Source organism: Dasypus novemcinctus, chromosome 6 (assembly GCF_030445035.2).
Source record: "Dasypus novemcinctus isolate mDasNov1 chromosome 6, mDasNov1.1.hap2, whole genome shotgun sequence".
Taxonomy (NCBI): Eukaryota; Metazoa; Chordata; class Mammalia; order Cingulata; family Dasypodidae; genus Dasypus; species Dasypus novemcinctus.
The window spans coordinates 83,121,070-83,136,816 of NC_080678.1; the positions used below are offsets into that span (position 1 = coordinate 83,121,070).

Below are 15,747 nucleotides of genomic sequence, written 5' to 3' on the forward strand. Positions count from 1 at the left end.
GTCTTATTTCAGATCCCTAGTATGTGAAGAATTGCTTTTCTCTTGATGCTCAGGAGTCTCTCTTTGTCTTGGCATTTGACATTCTGATTACAGTGTATCTCAGAGTAGGTCTCTTAGGATTTATTCTGTTTGGAGAACACTGTGATTCTTGGATATGTATATTTATGTCTTTCATAACATTTGGGAAATGTTTTGCTCAAATATTCTTTCTGCTCCGTTTCCCTTCTCTTCTTCTAAGACAACCGTGACACAAATGTTTGTCCACTTCATGCTATCAGTCAAATCCCTGAGACCCTGCTCAATTTTTTCCACTCTTTTCTTTATCTGTTCTTCAGTTTATAAAATTGATTGTCGTGCTTCCTAGTTTGCTGATTGTTTTTTTGACCTGTTCAGATCTGCTGTTGTATGTCTCTACTGTATTTTTTATCTCTTCTGTTGTGCCTTTCATTTTCCCATAACTTCTGTTACATTTCTGTTTATAATTTTTCTTTACGTTCACACAGCATCTTCTTAATATGCTTTATCTCTTTAGTCATATTTTCCTTCAGCTTGTTGAATTGACTTAGGAGATTTGTTTCAACATCTTTGATTAGTTGTTCCAAATTTTTGTTTCTTCTGAAGTTTTAATTTGTTTCCTTGACTGGGCCATACCTTCCTGTTTCTTAGCATGGCTTGTAACTTTTTGCTGATGTCTAGGCATCTGATTGTCTTGATGAGTTTACCCTGCAGGTCAATTTCTCTCTCTTGTCTAGGGTTTTATTGTTGACTGGCTTCAGTTAAGGCTCTTCTTTAATGCTTGGTTCAACTTATTCTAGACCTTTAGAATAGCCTGTGTTTCACTGGCCAGGTTTTTGCAGCTCTTCATCTGATTCTTACCCTGGATATTGGTATAATTTTTAAGGCTACACTTTTTGTGCAATTGTTTCACCCCTGGAAAAAGCTTCCTTTCCTTTATTTCTCCTCTGAGAATCTTAATCTGCTCTTTTTATTTTTGTTTTGCTGCAGTAGTAGTATTTTTCCCCCATTTCTTTTTTTATCTGTAGCTGGCTTTTCCTGGAGAGCATATTCTAGGGGGAGGGTCACCCTGGAGATGACTTTTGCAAGTTAGTATTACCCAGTCAGAACAGGGCAAAGGACCGATGAAGGGCACGATGAAGGGCACATAGACCGGCTCCAAAGTGCCCTGGGGAGGTGTTAAAAAATGAATTCCAAAAGCTACTTTGATGGTCCTTGAAGCTGTGCTTCTCTGGTGCTGTGTCTTTAAATCTCCAGGGCTGGTTGAAATAATAGCTTAAAGTGGGACCCAGGGATTTGAATTTGCAAATCAAAGGCTATGATCAGTGCTCTGCCCTGTACAGTGATCAGTGCTCTGCCCTGTACAGCTCCGCTGCCCCCCCCCCCCCCCCCCCCCCGTACTTCTTGTTTCCTGTCCTTTACTGTCAGCAACTGCTAACCAGGGACTAGATCCAAAGGTGACCCACCCTGAGAATGGGGATGGGCATTGGCAGCCACCACGTGGAGAGAGCTACTCCCTTTTCTTTACTGTAGTTTATCAGCCTCTAGATGCTGGATGCTGTACAATGTTCTTTTGGCCTCCAAAACTCCAGAACAGTTGTTACAGACAGTTCCTGGCTGTTTATTAGCTGTTTTGTAGGAGGACTGATTCTGGAGCTCCCTGCTCTGTCATCTTCCCTGAAGTTTTGCATGTATTGGGACTTTTTCACCTGGCTTTGACCTGCCATTGCCCAGGCTTTATATGACTTTCCAGCTCCATTCCACCATTGGCTGACTCTACAGTGATTCTGAAGATGGACCAAAGGCCATCTACTTCAGAATCACCTGGGAAGGTTGTTCAAAATGCAGATACCTGGACCCTGCTCCAGTTATGCTGAATCAGAATCCTTTTTGATGATGGCTTTAACAAGTTGTATTTAAAAATAAGATCCCATTTACCACAGTTTAAACACACACAAAACAAGTGAATTTTATTCACGCAAAACTTTGAGAACCACCAAAATCTAATCGGGTGCGTTGTCTGACTGTGGATGTGTTGTGTTTGAGTTAGGTAACTACCCAGTCCAACCAGTCTGGCAAGGATTAGAGATTATGAGATACCAACATAAGCCAGTGCTTTTAGTAGCTAAGATCAAGGGCTCTGAAGTCTGTGCTGGGTTTGAATCCTGAATCCACCACAGTTAAGTCATGGTACCTTGGGCCAGTTAGCCAACCTTTTTTGTGCATCAGGTTTGTATTTTGAATAATGGGGCAATCCTTTTAGATAGAAGTAAATACCAGTAGTGAGGATTTTTTTTTTTTTTAAAGATTTATTTATTTTATTTAATTTCCCCCCCTCCCCTGGTTGTCTGTTCTTGGTGTCTGTTTGCTGCGTCTTGTTTCTTTGTCCGCTTCTGTTGTCGTCAGCGGCACGGGAAGTGTGGGCGGCGCCATTCCTGGGCAGGCTGCACTTTCTTTTCATGCTGGGCGGCTTTCCTCACGGGCGCACTCCTTGCGCGTGGGGCTCCCCCACGCGGGGGACACCCTTGCGTGGCACGGCACTCCTTGCGCGCATCAGCACTGCGCATGGCCAGCTCCACACGGGTCAAGGAGGCCCGGGGTTTGAACCGCGGACCTCCCATATGGTAGACGGACGCCCTAACCACTGGGCCAAAGTCCGTTTCCACAGTAGTGAGGATTAAATGAGTTAATACAAGAAGAGTGTAACAGTACCTGGTAGAGTTAGGATGCAAAAGATATTACTGCTACTAGTACTACTACTCCAACTACTAGTCCAACAAAAATCATTGCTGTCTGGGCCCACCTTTACTAGGCGCTGTGGGTACCAGTGTTTTCAGAGACCGCAAGCTGAGAGGTCAGTTAACCTAGTACCCTTGACTGCTCCAAACTCATGTTTAATGTTTTCATTGGGACAGACAAAACGACCTGAATTTAAATTATTAACTTCTTATTCAAGGTCCAATAGGTAAGCTACTCTCCTTTCAAACCAAGTTAGTGATAATCATTCTTGTCATTGGCAATTAAGTCATCTCAGTGTAAATAGTGTCTGTGTATAACAGGATGGCTGTGTTTTTTCCCTCTGCAGGGGGAAAGGAGATTCCCCAGAGGCCCGGGCACTGGCCAAGCAGGTGGCCACAGCCCTGCAGAACCTGCAGACCAAGACCAATAGGGCCGTGGCCAACAGCAGACCTGCCAAAGCAGCTGTCCATCTGGAGGGCAAGATTGAGCAGGCACAGCGGTGGATTGACAATCCTACCGTGGATGACCGCGGAGTCGGTAAGCTCATAGGCACGCTTAGCCCTCAGTAAACCAGCCTCAGTGAAAGCAAGCAGAAGTACTATCTGTAATTAGGTGCAGGAGGGGTTCTTCAGCCACTGGTGAGTAACTTACTCTTCATGTGACTATTCTCAGATATGGCCAATATGATTCCTGTGATTTAATCAAGAAGTATTAGAGAATACAGGACTTTCCTGTAGATAAATAGAAAAGTCTTCATGTGGGAATTGAAACTTTGAACTAATTACTTCTAGTCCTATGTATGCTTCTACTCTCTTGTATTTCTTAATTATTATAGTGCTTGCAAAGTGCCCAGTTAAATTTAACTTTTGAAAATGAATAAAAGGCACCTAACTACCAATGTTATTTTCAGCTGTGAGAGTTCCTGCATCACACAGCTACCTACCTAGAAAGCTATAGAGTTGATAACCTGAAATTTTGATTTTTGGAAGGCTTTAGAAATAGCTCTATAAGAATGTAGGTCATATTATCATAGCAAGCCTACTGAAACTGAAAAATCTGTTTATTCCATTTGCTGTATTTGTTGGATAAAAAGGTAAATTTTTAAAACATTGCTATCTACTATTGGTAGAGGTTGGAGAATCAGGCAGCTATATAATTTACAGGTGGGAGAATAAATTGATACAAACTTTATGAATGGCAATTTGGTATTACATGTTAAGAGTTTTTAAAAAGTTCGTACTCATTGACTCAGCAATCTGACTTCTAGAAATTTATTTTAAGAATTAATTATACATGTTTCTAAGAATATAGATGAATGTGTATAAACAGTGTAAATGTTTAATAATAGGTAAATGGCCAAATAATTATGGTTAATGTGATAAATTTTACAGAGATTTTAGATTATGATTTTGAAGAATATTTAATAATGTGAAAAAATGCTCATTTTAAATAAAAAGCAAGGAATAAAAGTTAGCATACAGTATGAGCCAGTTTTGTAAAAAGTGTGTGTACAGGTGCATGCAATGCACAGAAAACAAACTGGAGGGAAATGTTCTAATATATTCATCCCTGAGTGATGGGATTATGGGCAGTCTATTCTTATTTATACTTTTCTGTATTATGTATTTTTTTTCTGTTTTTCTTTTTCAAAAAATCCACTAAATTTTATTATTTAAAAAAAGAGAGTTACCAGAAAGGCTCTGCAGTTGCTGTCCTTGTGAGTTTCAGTGTTTTCCTCTTGGTCCAGGTCAGGCTGCCATCCGGGGGCTCGTGGCTGAAGGGCATCGTCTGGCCAATGTCATGATGGGGCCTTATCGCCAAGATCTTCTTGCAAAGTGTGACCGAGTGGACCAGCTGACGGCCCAGCTGGCTGACCTGGCTGCCAGAGGGGAAGGGGAGAGTCCTCAGGCGAGAGCGCTGGCATCTCAGCTCCAAGACTCCTTGAAGGTAGAACTCAGGACCACCTACCATTAAGTTTCCTATGCTTACTATTACTGAAAAACTGCGAGAGAGAGGGTTTTTTAAAAAAAAAATAGATCATTTATTGAGTCTAGGAAAAGTGAAAAGAGGGTGACCAAGGATATAAGGAAATCCAGGCTGATTAGGGAAAAGCTCACCATTGTTTGGCAGCAGCTAAAGCTGTATTCCCCAAATTTCACTCAGTCAAGACTTGCTTCATGATTTTTGCTCTATATACTTACCACCTGTACTTTTATTTAGTCAATATTTTTCTTAAAATGGACTCTTTTTTAACTTAAATTTATTTAAAAGAAAACTTTGTAATAATCCTGCAGTCACGCGTTTGATGAGCTAGTTGTATTTTTTCTAATATTCATTAAAAGAAACACATAATTACTAGAATAAATGCATTTGTTTATGTAACATCTAAAATCATCTCAGGTGTTTCTAGACAGTACCTGCCACTCACCTTTAGAAACACTGGGAGTGATGGAGACATCTTCGTATAAATTCAGGAAACTTAAATTGGACTAAGGGTGATAACTAGACAGAAAGGTTTTAGTGACTTCTATGAATCTTCTTCTTTAGACCCATGTTAAGAAATGCATACATATATTGATTATCAAGTTTTTCTAGAAATTTAAGAAAACCTGGAATGAAAAATTCCCGTTCTTGTTTTCTTTCCTCTTGAGATAATAACATGAAAATTAAGTTTCTTATGTAAAATGAGGAATTTGGCACTGTACCCACCAATCCTTACCATTACTGTGATCATTATCAAGCTCCTTTGGCATTGGGAATAGCCGCATGACCTTCCTCAGGTTCAGCCTCATGATCCTCAGTGTCGAGGCCACTAAGAAAGGAAGGACAATTCCTTGATTGGGTGCAGTCGTCTCTAGGGAAATGTGATCATGTCTTACCCCTTCTACTAGAGAGCAGCCTCTTAGAGGGTAGGATTTATGTCCTACACCTGTTCTGCGCTAGCTCAGTGCTCTGTACACAGTTGGCACTCACTAAATAAATGAAAGAATGTCAGGGAAGTGAAGAAGGATATCGGTAGAAGTGCTTGTTGGACATTTCTGGCAATTTTCATTTGTAACCAATGTTTTCAAGGATCTGAAAGCCCAGATGCAGGAGGCCATGACTCAGGAGGTGTCAGATGTTTTCAGTGATACCACAACTCCCATCAAGCTGTTGGCAGTAGCGGCCACTGCCCCGCCTGATGCACCCAATAGGGAAGAGGTAGGTATCTGAGGTCTTCTGTTTCTCCTGCTGAACTGTGATCACAGTGTACCTCATGGCAGTGGTTGGGAGATTGTGGATGAACAGGACGAGGGGGAAGGCGCCTTTTAGTCACCAGCTATGCCACTAGGAATGTCTTTAGTTGTAAACAATGAAAGACTTAGTTAGCAGAGACTAAAACATTTAGGGGTACATGATTGTTCTTAAACCCACAACTTCTCTAATAAACAAATAGACATAAATGGGTGTATTTTTCTTCATATAGCAAGAAACTTGGAGGTCCGTAACCTTGGCATTGGTTCAGCAGCCTAACACAATTAAAGCTGGCACCTCTGTGATTTCCTGGTCCTGTTCTAATGGTGTGAGTTAGCAGTATGGTCAAGACAAGAAGAAGTGAGAGACGGGGTGCTCCAGTAATAACTGCCTTTTATTGAGGCTCTTTATTCTCAACACAGAAGCTAGGGTGATCCTTTTAAATCATTTGATATTCTTCAAATGCTTCCAGTGACTCCCCACTGCAGAGTAGAGCTAGAGTCCTTACAATGAACAGAAAGGCGAGGGGGTACTGGTAATTCAGCTCTCCAGGGGGAGAAAGCCCTGGTTTATAGTACTTGTTGATTTCCATGATATAAATATTCCCACCTCAGGCGTTTCAATGTGACATCACTCAAAGTAAAGTTTGGAAGAGGAGGCCTAGCTGGCTCTTGTGAGCTGGTGTGAGTAGACATCAGCTGGCTTCATCACACCACTGAGCAAGACCTGTGTGGTCTGGCCCCCACTGAGCTCTCTGGCCACTCACGGAACCCCGCTTCTCCTTCACCCTCCTCTATCTGCACTGGACTCCTCACATTGTATTTCTAGTATTCCTTGTCTATTCTAGAATGTCCTAATCTTGCAGGCATTTGTGCTTGCTGTTTTCACTGGTTTTCCCACAGTTAAATATAGGTACTATTCACTTACTTTCTTCAGCTTTCAAATCAAATGTCAGTTTTGGGTGACCGCTTATATAAAACAGCAGTCCCACATCTGCTCTAGGCCTTTCCTAATCTTGCTCTTCTCCTTAGCATTTACCTGTTTTACTGGTGGTGGTTGTTGATCTGCCTCCCTCACATTTGCATGAAAGCTTCGTGTGGGCAGGGACTATGTTTTGTCAATGCTTATTCCCAGTTCCTAAAACAATGCCTGGCACATTGCGGGTGCACACTAAATACCTGCTGAGTGACTGGATGAACGTGAAGGCTTTCCCAGAAATCTTCCATGAACCTTTGCTTATGCCTCAGTGGCTAGAATTATCAAATGGCCACCCCTAACTGCAAAGGAATCTAGGAGAGCAAGTATTTGGTTTTTCAGCCTCTATTGTGTTGGCAGTGCAGGATAAGTGGTTTGGGAATACTTGTCAGGTCAGGCACACAAGACAATGCAGAACTCTTAAGTGGAGATCTGTGTTATTCTTATTTGTTAATTACCCCCATTTTCCTTCTCTAGCCACGGTTACTGGGCAGTTCAGTTAGTCGTTTCTGAGGCTGAGATGATTTGCTGTATTCCATTCCAGACTTCTCTGAGTTTTCAGAATAGCAGATCCAGCTATATGCTGGTCTTCTCCATCTAGATACTTCATAGGTCTCTCTGTATGTCTCGTCCTTCTCCTGTTCTCTGGACATTTGGGAGTTGCCATTGACTCTTCCTTTCCTGTACCTTCTCCTTCTTCATTACCGACTGGTAATGAAGGCCCTGCTAATTTGATCTCAGAGATAGTTCTTTAATCCTTTCCATTTTCTGTCCCTGCTTCCACAGCTCCTCTAGTTCCGGTCCTTGGCCCCTGCTGCCTGTCTGACTGCACAGCCCTGGCTGGTCTTCTTTGAATCTGTCACTAGGCCACCAGTGAAAGAAGAGTACAAATCTGACCCTGTTATTTTCCTGCTTATACCCTTCAGCTCTGTGAGCTGGTTCCATAATACCCTCTCTGTATTTGTTTCCCAGAAACTTGCCTTTTATTCATGCTCCAGCAATACCTAATTGCTTATAACTTTTCACGTACTCTGTCCTTTCGCTCTTTCATGTCTTTGTTCTTTCTGTCTCTCTGCCCAACTCTCTTCTCCTTCTCTTTTGGATAATTCCTATTTATTATCCTTTGCTTCCTGGATAGGTCAAGTGCCTTTCCTTTTGTTCCCATAGTATCAGTGCTTAGCTCTATTATCACGTGTCGTGCAATGTATCATATTGTTTATGGACCTTTCTCTCCACCCAGAGCCCCCACTAAACTATAAGCAACTTGAGAGGTTTTGTCTTATTCATCCTTGTATGCTCAGCACCCATCCCAGGGTCTGAGCTATAGTAATTGCTCAATAACTTTTGGTTGAGTGGCAAGAAAAGCAAACTAAGCAGTTAAGTCAGAGGGAACAGCACACCTGGTCTGGGATCTCGTGGTCAGTCAAGGTAGGCAAAGCCCTGCAGATCTAGAGCACAGGACACCAGCTAAGGGAAGAGCTAAGGGATGGAGGCCAGGAGAAGGGAACTAGGAGGTCAGGGATCTAGGCAGAACATCTGAGCATTAAAGGACAAGAACCCAGGTAGCTGAATCCAAACAGGAGGCCAGGGGGAGGAGACTTCAGTGGATAGACACAGAGCCCTGGCGATGAGAATGGAGCCTGGCAATGAGCCAAGAGGCCTTCTAAAGCAGGTGGTCATTGGAGACTGTCTGCCAAGAGCCAGACCTACCAGGTATGGGCAGGTAGACCTTCAGGAGGGAGCAGAGGAGAAGAGGGCGTCTGCTAGGCAGTTCCTGACACACTCTGTATAGTTTAAACCCGACCCAGTGCTGTTCGATATACCTTGCTTTTTTTAAAATAAAATTTTATTGAAGTATATCATTCAAACATGAACTTACAAAACAAACATGCATATCCTCTTATGGCTCTTCCATATATAACCACCACCAACACCCTGCATTGTTGTGAAACATTTGTTACAAGCTATGAATTAGCATCATCAAAATATTACTACTAACTGTAGCCTGTATCTTACATTTGATACACTTGCTGTTGAAGCTTTGGTTTATCTAATAATACTATCCAAACAAATGACAGAAGAGCTTTTGGTATGCTACCTTGCATACTATCCATGTAAAAGGGAAAATTAACATTTTAAAATTTGAGAACTGCACGAACAATTTAGCAGTGGGTAGTTTTACATTTTGGGTTAAAGAAAGTCAGCCTTTTTTGCCCTTGTGTTCAGCATGAGCGTGAGAACCAGCTTTCATGTGTCCTGTGGAGGTCAGGGAAAGATTTTTTACAACATCGATGGCAATGGGATATAGAAGGGATGGTGCCCTAGGGAGCAAGAGCTCAGGTTAGGATTCTCTGTGGGTAGTCTTGACTTTTAATGCACCCAGGCTTCTGCAATGGAGTTTGGACTGAGTTTGTCTGTCTTCTTTAAATTAGATGATAAGTTTTGTGGGAGTGGGGATTATTTAGTCTTCATATTCTGTGAATTCCTTGTTGCACAGTACATAGTGCTGTGAATCCTCCTTCCACAGGTAAGCACTGGGTGTACTGAAATTCATGTGTGTGTGTGTTTGTGTACAAATACATGATGGCTATGGCCAAAGTTCTGAGGAAGTTCTGAGGCCAAGCTTAGCATCTGAATGTTATTTTATTAAGTAGGATTTGATGTCATCTCTAAAGTCTTTGTTCGAGAAGTTGCTGCCTCTGCTTAAACAGACTTTTTCTTAGACTACCAGACCCAGTTTTTGAAGTGAATTTTCTTGAGATCTTTGTTTTTTCCTCAAGGTATTTGATGAAAGGGCAGCTAACTTTGAAAACCATTCAGGAAGGCTTGGTGCCACTGCAGAGAAGGCGGCTGCTGTGGGAACTGCTAATAAGTCAACAGTGGAAGGAATTCAGGCATCAGTGAAGACAGCACGAGAACTCACCCCCCAGGTTTGGCTTTTGCTGATTTTTCATTTAAATTCTCATCATGTGTTAGTCATTAAAAAACTAATTATAGAACAGTTTATATACATTTTTGGGAACTTACTGTAAAATGCTATTAAAAATACACACAGTGGGAAGTGGGTGTGGCTCAAGCAGTTGGGCTCCCATCTAACATATAGGAGGTCCAGGGTTCAAAAACCAGAGCCTCCTGGTAAAGGCAAGCTGGCCTGCACAGAGTGCCGCCCTGCGCAGGAGTGTCAGTCAACTTGGAGAGCTGATGTAGCAAGGTGACATAACAAAAAGAGACAGAGAGGAGAGACAGAACACACAGTGACTGGACACAGAGAATAGACAATGGAGGGAGCGGGGAGAAAGAAATAAATCTTAAAAAAAAATACAGGGAAGCGGACTTGGCCCAGTGGTTAGGGTGTCCATCTACCACATGGGAGGTCCACGGTTCAAATCCCAGCCTCCTTGACCCGTGTGCAGCTGGCCCATGTGCAGTGCTGATGCGCACAAGGAGTGCCGTGCCACGCAGGGGTGTCCCCTGTGTAGGGGAGCCCCACACGCAATGAGTGCGCCCCATAAGGAGAGCCACCCAGTGCGAAAGAAAGTACAACCTGCCCAGGAATGGTGCCGCCCACACGGAGAGCTGACACAACAAGATGATGCAACAAAAAGAAACACAGATTCCCGAGCCGCTGATAACAGAAGCGGACAAAGAAGATGCAGCAAATAGACACAGAAGAACAGACAACCTGGGTGGGGGGGGAGGGGAGAAAAACAAATAAATAAATAAATCTTTAAAAAAAATTACACAGTCATAATGTCAAACTCAGTGCTCTCTAGTGTTAGGATTATAGGGGACTTTTTACTTTATCCGTTTTTGTATTGGGATTTTTTCCTGCAATGACCATATATTGGGAAGCAGCTGAGGCTCAAACAACTGGACTCCTGTCTACCATATAGGAGGTCCAGGGTTTGATACCCAGGGTCTCCTGGTGAAGGCGAACTGGCCCGTGTGGTGAGCTGGCCCACGTGGAGTGCTGCCCTGCACAGGAGTGCTGGCCCACATGGAGAACTTGCATAGCAAGATGACACAACATAAAGAGACACAGAGGAGAGATAATAAGAGATGCAGCAGATCAGGGAGCTGAGGTGGTGCAAGAGAATGATCGCCTCTCTCCCACTCCGGAAGGCCCAAGATCGGTTCCCGCAGCCGCCTGATGAGAAGACAAGCAGACAGTGAAGAACACACAGTGAATAGACACAGAGAGCAGACAATGGGGGGTAAGGGGTGGGGGGTGGGGGGAATAATTTTTTTAAAAAAAGACCATATATTAGTTTTGAAACTAGAAAGAAAAAGTCCCCCTCCCCCATGTATATAGGAAACTATCTGGATAACCTTGAGGGGTTGGTTAGTTTTGATTTTAGAGATATACCTTTCCCCAGATCTATGAGGGTTTTTCAAATTCAGCTGTGTCCATAAACTGATGTTCCTATTTCTACTTAATTTTATTAGTAAGAGCTAGCTAGTATGCTGTGAAAAGTATACTGAAAAATTGGGAACAAAAGAAAACAAGTTAGACAGGAATTAAAATTCTGATAGGTGATAGGTATTATTAAAAAATATTAGATGTTTTCCTGTATTCAAATTACAGAAAATTCACTATTTTTAAAATTCATTTATTCATCAGCTATTGAGTACCTCTAATAAATTAAAAACTGTGCTTGATTTTATAATTCTGTGATACTGCCTTAGGTGGGAACTTGGAAGGAGAGACAGGGAAATAAGCATTTCTTTTAAATCTTTCAACTTTTGCCCATTTGGCATGTTGACAAGTTAGATACTCTTGACAAGTCACACACGTGAATTTCTTTTAAAAAAAAATTCCATAAAATATGGACAGTTCCTCTCATATAGAGTTTCAATAGAAAACTGAGATTCCTAAATAAGAGAAATAGGAAACTGGGTTTTAAACACCATTGGAAGAGCAAAGGACTTGGAGACAGATGTAGGCTTGAATCCTCTGTGACCTTGAGGCTTAATTTCCTCCTCTGTAAAATGGAGATAATTCCTACCTAATGGATTGCACTGAGGATTAAGAAGATGTGTGCACAGCACACTGCGCCTGTAATTCACCAGATCCTCAGTAGATGTTAGTTCCTTCCCTTTGTACTATCTTTGACTAGCTGGAGCTCTGGAACAAGTCACTAACTTCCCTGAGTCTCAGTTTTTGCATCTGTAAGGTGGACCATTACCTGTTCTGTCTCTCTCACAGGGTTGTTGTGAGGATGTAGTAAAATAATGGATGTGAAAGTGCTTCTTTAACTGTAGGCAGGTATTTGTATTGTATTATTCATCAATCAGTTTTCTTTTGAAGTAACACATGCACACCTATTCACGTGGTCACTTTATTACTTTCTTGCAGTCAGACTGTGACTGTGAAACTATGTACAAGGTTCCTTCTCAGGAGCTGTGTATGAGATCAGACGTAAGGTATGTGTCCAGGCTTAGGTTCAGCCTCAAAAGAGACTTCCCTGTGAAAACCAATTTTTGAATTTATAGTGCCATCTGTAGGTAAAGAAGGAGAAAGCTTCCCCGATGTTTGTATTTGAGGGTGAGGGCACTCTGGTGTTAAAAGGCTGTTTTGTCATTGCCAGGTCGTCTCCGCTGCTCGCATCTTACTTAGGAACCCTGGAAATCAAGCTGCTTATGAACATTTTGAGACTATGAAGAACCAGTGGATTGATAATGTTGAAAAAATGACAGGTAGAGTCTTGTGCAGAGTTCATGTCTAATCGATGAGGAATGACTTCTGAGAAGCCCGAGCAGGACGGGGCATGTCCCTCCGCTGTACTTGGATAAAGGGACAGCTGTGTGTTGGGCAGTGTCCTTGGCCCTAGGCAGGGCTGCAGAGCAGCAGGGCGGCTTCTCATTCAAGCCTTGCGACTTTGTCTGAAGAGGGACTCTTTGAGTCTCTTTTATTTGAGTGCCGTCCTCCTGGTGTGATGTTTATTGTTAAAGCTCCTATCTTCTTTTTGAACAGTGTCTTTGCCCAGTCTGAGTCAGAGTTTGGTTTCAGAGGCTGGGAGGCGGTGTTTGTGGATACAGTAAGTGTCCTTGTCATTTTCAGTGGGTTCCCATTTCAAGGAGCCACAATAGCTACCATTTAATACAGCTTGTCTCAGAGTTTCTTCTACCTTATCAACTACATAGTTAAAAAAAAAAAAAAAAGAAGAAGCCAACCACCAACAAACCTGTGTCTGTGCAGTTGAAGTGGCACCTCCGAATCTTCTTCATTCTCTGTGGAAGGAGGGATAGGAGAGAAGGGAAAAAATGAGAAAGGTAGGCCCTTTGGCTTCCCAGTAAAACCTGCTCTGACAGGGGTCCATAGCAGCCAGAGATGAAAGTGGAGCTTCCGAGGTGTCTGAAGAGAGGTAACCGAAACAAGAAACAGGCTGTTAGGGTTATTGGAATCCTCCGCGCAGCTCATCTTGAGCACTACAAGCTGCCAACAAGCAACAGGTGGCTGGGGAGGGAGCCGGGAAGGGAGGAAATGTTATTAACAGAGAAGGTGCTGATGCGGTGGAAGTTTCAGATGCAATCCTTATTTCTTCCGAGGTCATTGCATTTCTGGTTGACTGTGGTGGACTCAAGAAGGCTGCTGACCACAGCACCCTTCCTTGCTTTAAGGGTAGTATTCAGTGAGAAGCTTTTGGTTGTGCGGGAAGAGCTTTGAGCTGCAGGAGCGAATTCTGGATCTTGTACCTTCATGTGAGAAGCTTGAGTGGACAACAGGGTTTCAGAGTCTCTGTTCTTCTAAAATAGAAAATAAATTTGCTTTCTGTTCTCCTGACAGGGCTGGTGGATGAAGCCATCGATACCAAATCTCTGCTGGATGCTTCTGAAGAAGCAATTAAAAAAGACCTGGACAAGTGTAAAGTAGCGATGGCCAATATTCAGCCGCAGATGCTGGTGGCTGGGGCAACCAGCATTGCTCGTCGGGCCAACCGGATCCTGCTGGTGGCCAAGAGGGAGGTGGAGAACTCTGAGGATCCCAAGTTCCGTGAGGCTGTGAAAGCCGCCTCTGATGAATTGAGCAAAACCATCTCCCCGATGGTGCTGGATGCAAAGGCTGTGGCCGGCAACATTTCTGACCCTGGTAAGCAATGCATGGTATGGTTCCCTTCAGCTGAGAGGTTACCTTAGGAAGCTGACAGAATGGTGAGAGAATATGCACTCCACAACTTCCTTATCCCAAGTTGGGAGCAAAAACTACAGAGTTAATTTGAGAATGCTCGATTAACTTTTTTCTGTCCAAATCCCTGCAACGTTGGGAGGGTTGTCGCAAGTAAGCTTCTCTGGACTAGCTTCTCTTGCTTTCTTAATATTGTCTGGCTAAATAGTTCCTGGTCCTGTTTATTCAGCCATTATTTTGGAAATTTCTCAAAAGATGCATGATAATCAGTTCGCTAAACGTTTAGCATATGTAACTGGTGTAACTTCTCTTGTGATTTTCTTGAAATAGTTTTTTTTTCTTTGTAAAACTGTCTGTCAAATCTGGGGGGTTTAAGGCATCTCCTAGAACTCCCTTCCCCTCAAAGAGTCTTTGTTGTCTTTAGCTGGATTTTGACCATGTTTTCAACACTACTAAAGCAGATCATAATTGGAATCACACATTTGTCTAGTTAGAAACATCTGAACTTCCTGTCCTGAGCACCCAATGTATCGACGAATAGAATCCAGTCGATGTGCGAGAGCGGGAAGGAGGGGCTGCCCTGTCCATCCCTGGCTCAGGCCAACTCACCATCAGTAAGGACGCAGTCATTTTCCCAAATGGAGTTTCTAAGTTTGAGGGGGTTCCTGATTTCCAGCTCAACACAGGGGTTAACTTGCTGAAAGTCCAGGAGCGCAAAGGAGCAGAGAGAAAGGTGAGAAGTCCTCCGGGGAGCGAGTGTGTGCCCAGCCCACAGCTCACCTCTGCGGTACCCTCCGTCGGGCAGGCTGCTGCTCAGGAGAGACGTGGTGGGCACCACCTGAGCCCCAAAGAGCCGCGTTCACTTCAGGGATCTCCTGACCGCCTGTCAGTAGTTCAGGGACGAAGGGACCTGAGCACAGCGGGAACAGCTGACTTCCAGCTCTTTGCAGGCCACAGGGCATCTGCCTTGTCCTTCATTCCGCCCCCCTTCGGTGTCTGCCTGCGATGCTTACTGGCAGCTTCACATCCAGCTTTTGTTAATGGAAACCAGTTCTTCTGCTGGACAGACAGTGCTCCAGGGCACTGACCTGCCCCGCTGAAAGTGAGGGTATCTTGTGTTTAGGCCTGCAAAAGAGCTTCCTGGACTCAGGATATCGGATCCTGGGAGCTGTGGCCAAGGTCAGAGAAGCCTTCCAACCTCAGGAGCCTGACTTCCCACCTCCTCCCCCAGACCTCGAACAGCTCCGTGTAAGTGAATTCAGAGACGGGGAGAACTGAGCAGCAAGGTGTTGGCACTATAGCAAGGGAGAGGTGACTGTATTCTGGAGCCTCAGTCACCAGGTGACTTGGTTTAACTTTAACTGAGCTTCACCGGAGACAGAACCTGATTTTTATTCCTAGATCCAGTGGAGTCCACAACCTAGTGCTTATGTGTGGGGTGTCTGGGTAGGGGGTGACAGTGTGTTGGCCTGCTATGATGGGGAGTGGCTGGAGAGGAGCTGGCTCTGGTAAGTGTGGATTTGATGAGTATTGACAGTTTATTTTTCACTCAAACTGTAACTTAAAATCTCTTGATGCCTCCCCGAGGTACCGTGATTATATTCTCCCGCAGGCGAATGGTCTAGGAGGAGGCTAGCTTGACAGATCCTAGAAACAGA

The 15,747-nt window shown here is 43.5% G+C and overlaps 1 protein-coding gene across 2 annotated transcripts in view; it reads left to right on the forward strand.

Annotated features, from left to right (window-relative positions):
* VCL (vinculin) overlaps positions 1-15,747 on the forward strand; it is a 110,070-nt gene that overhangs the window by 84,146 nt on the left and 10,177 nt on the right. For both annotated transcript variants that reach the window (XM_058299084.2, XM_058299085.2), the window contains exons 11-17: positions 3,101-3,291; positions 4,502-4,701; positions 5,827-5,955; positions 9,744-9,893; positions 12,552-12,660; positions 13,751-14,053; positions 15,213-15,337. In XM_058299084.2, coding sequence (XP_058155067.1) covers positions 3,101-3,291; positions 4,502-4,701; positions 5,827-5,955; positions 9,744-9,893; positions 12,552-12,660; positions 13,751-14,053; positions 15,213-15,337 — 1,207 coding nt within the window. The remainder of the gene's footprint in view (positions 1-3,100; positions 3,292-4,501; positions 4,702-5,826; positions 5,956-9,743; positions 9,894-12,551; positions 12,661-13,750; positions 14,054-15,212; positions 15,338-15,747) is intronic.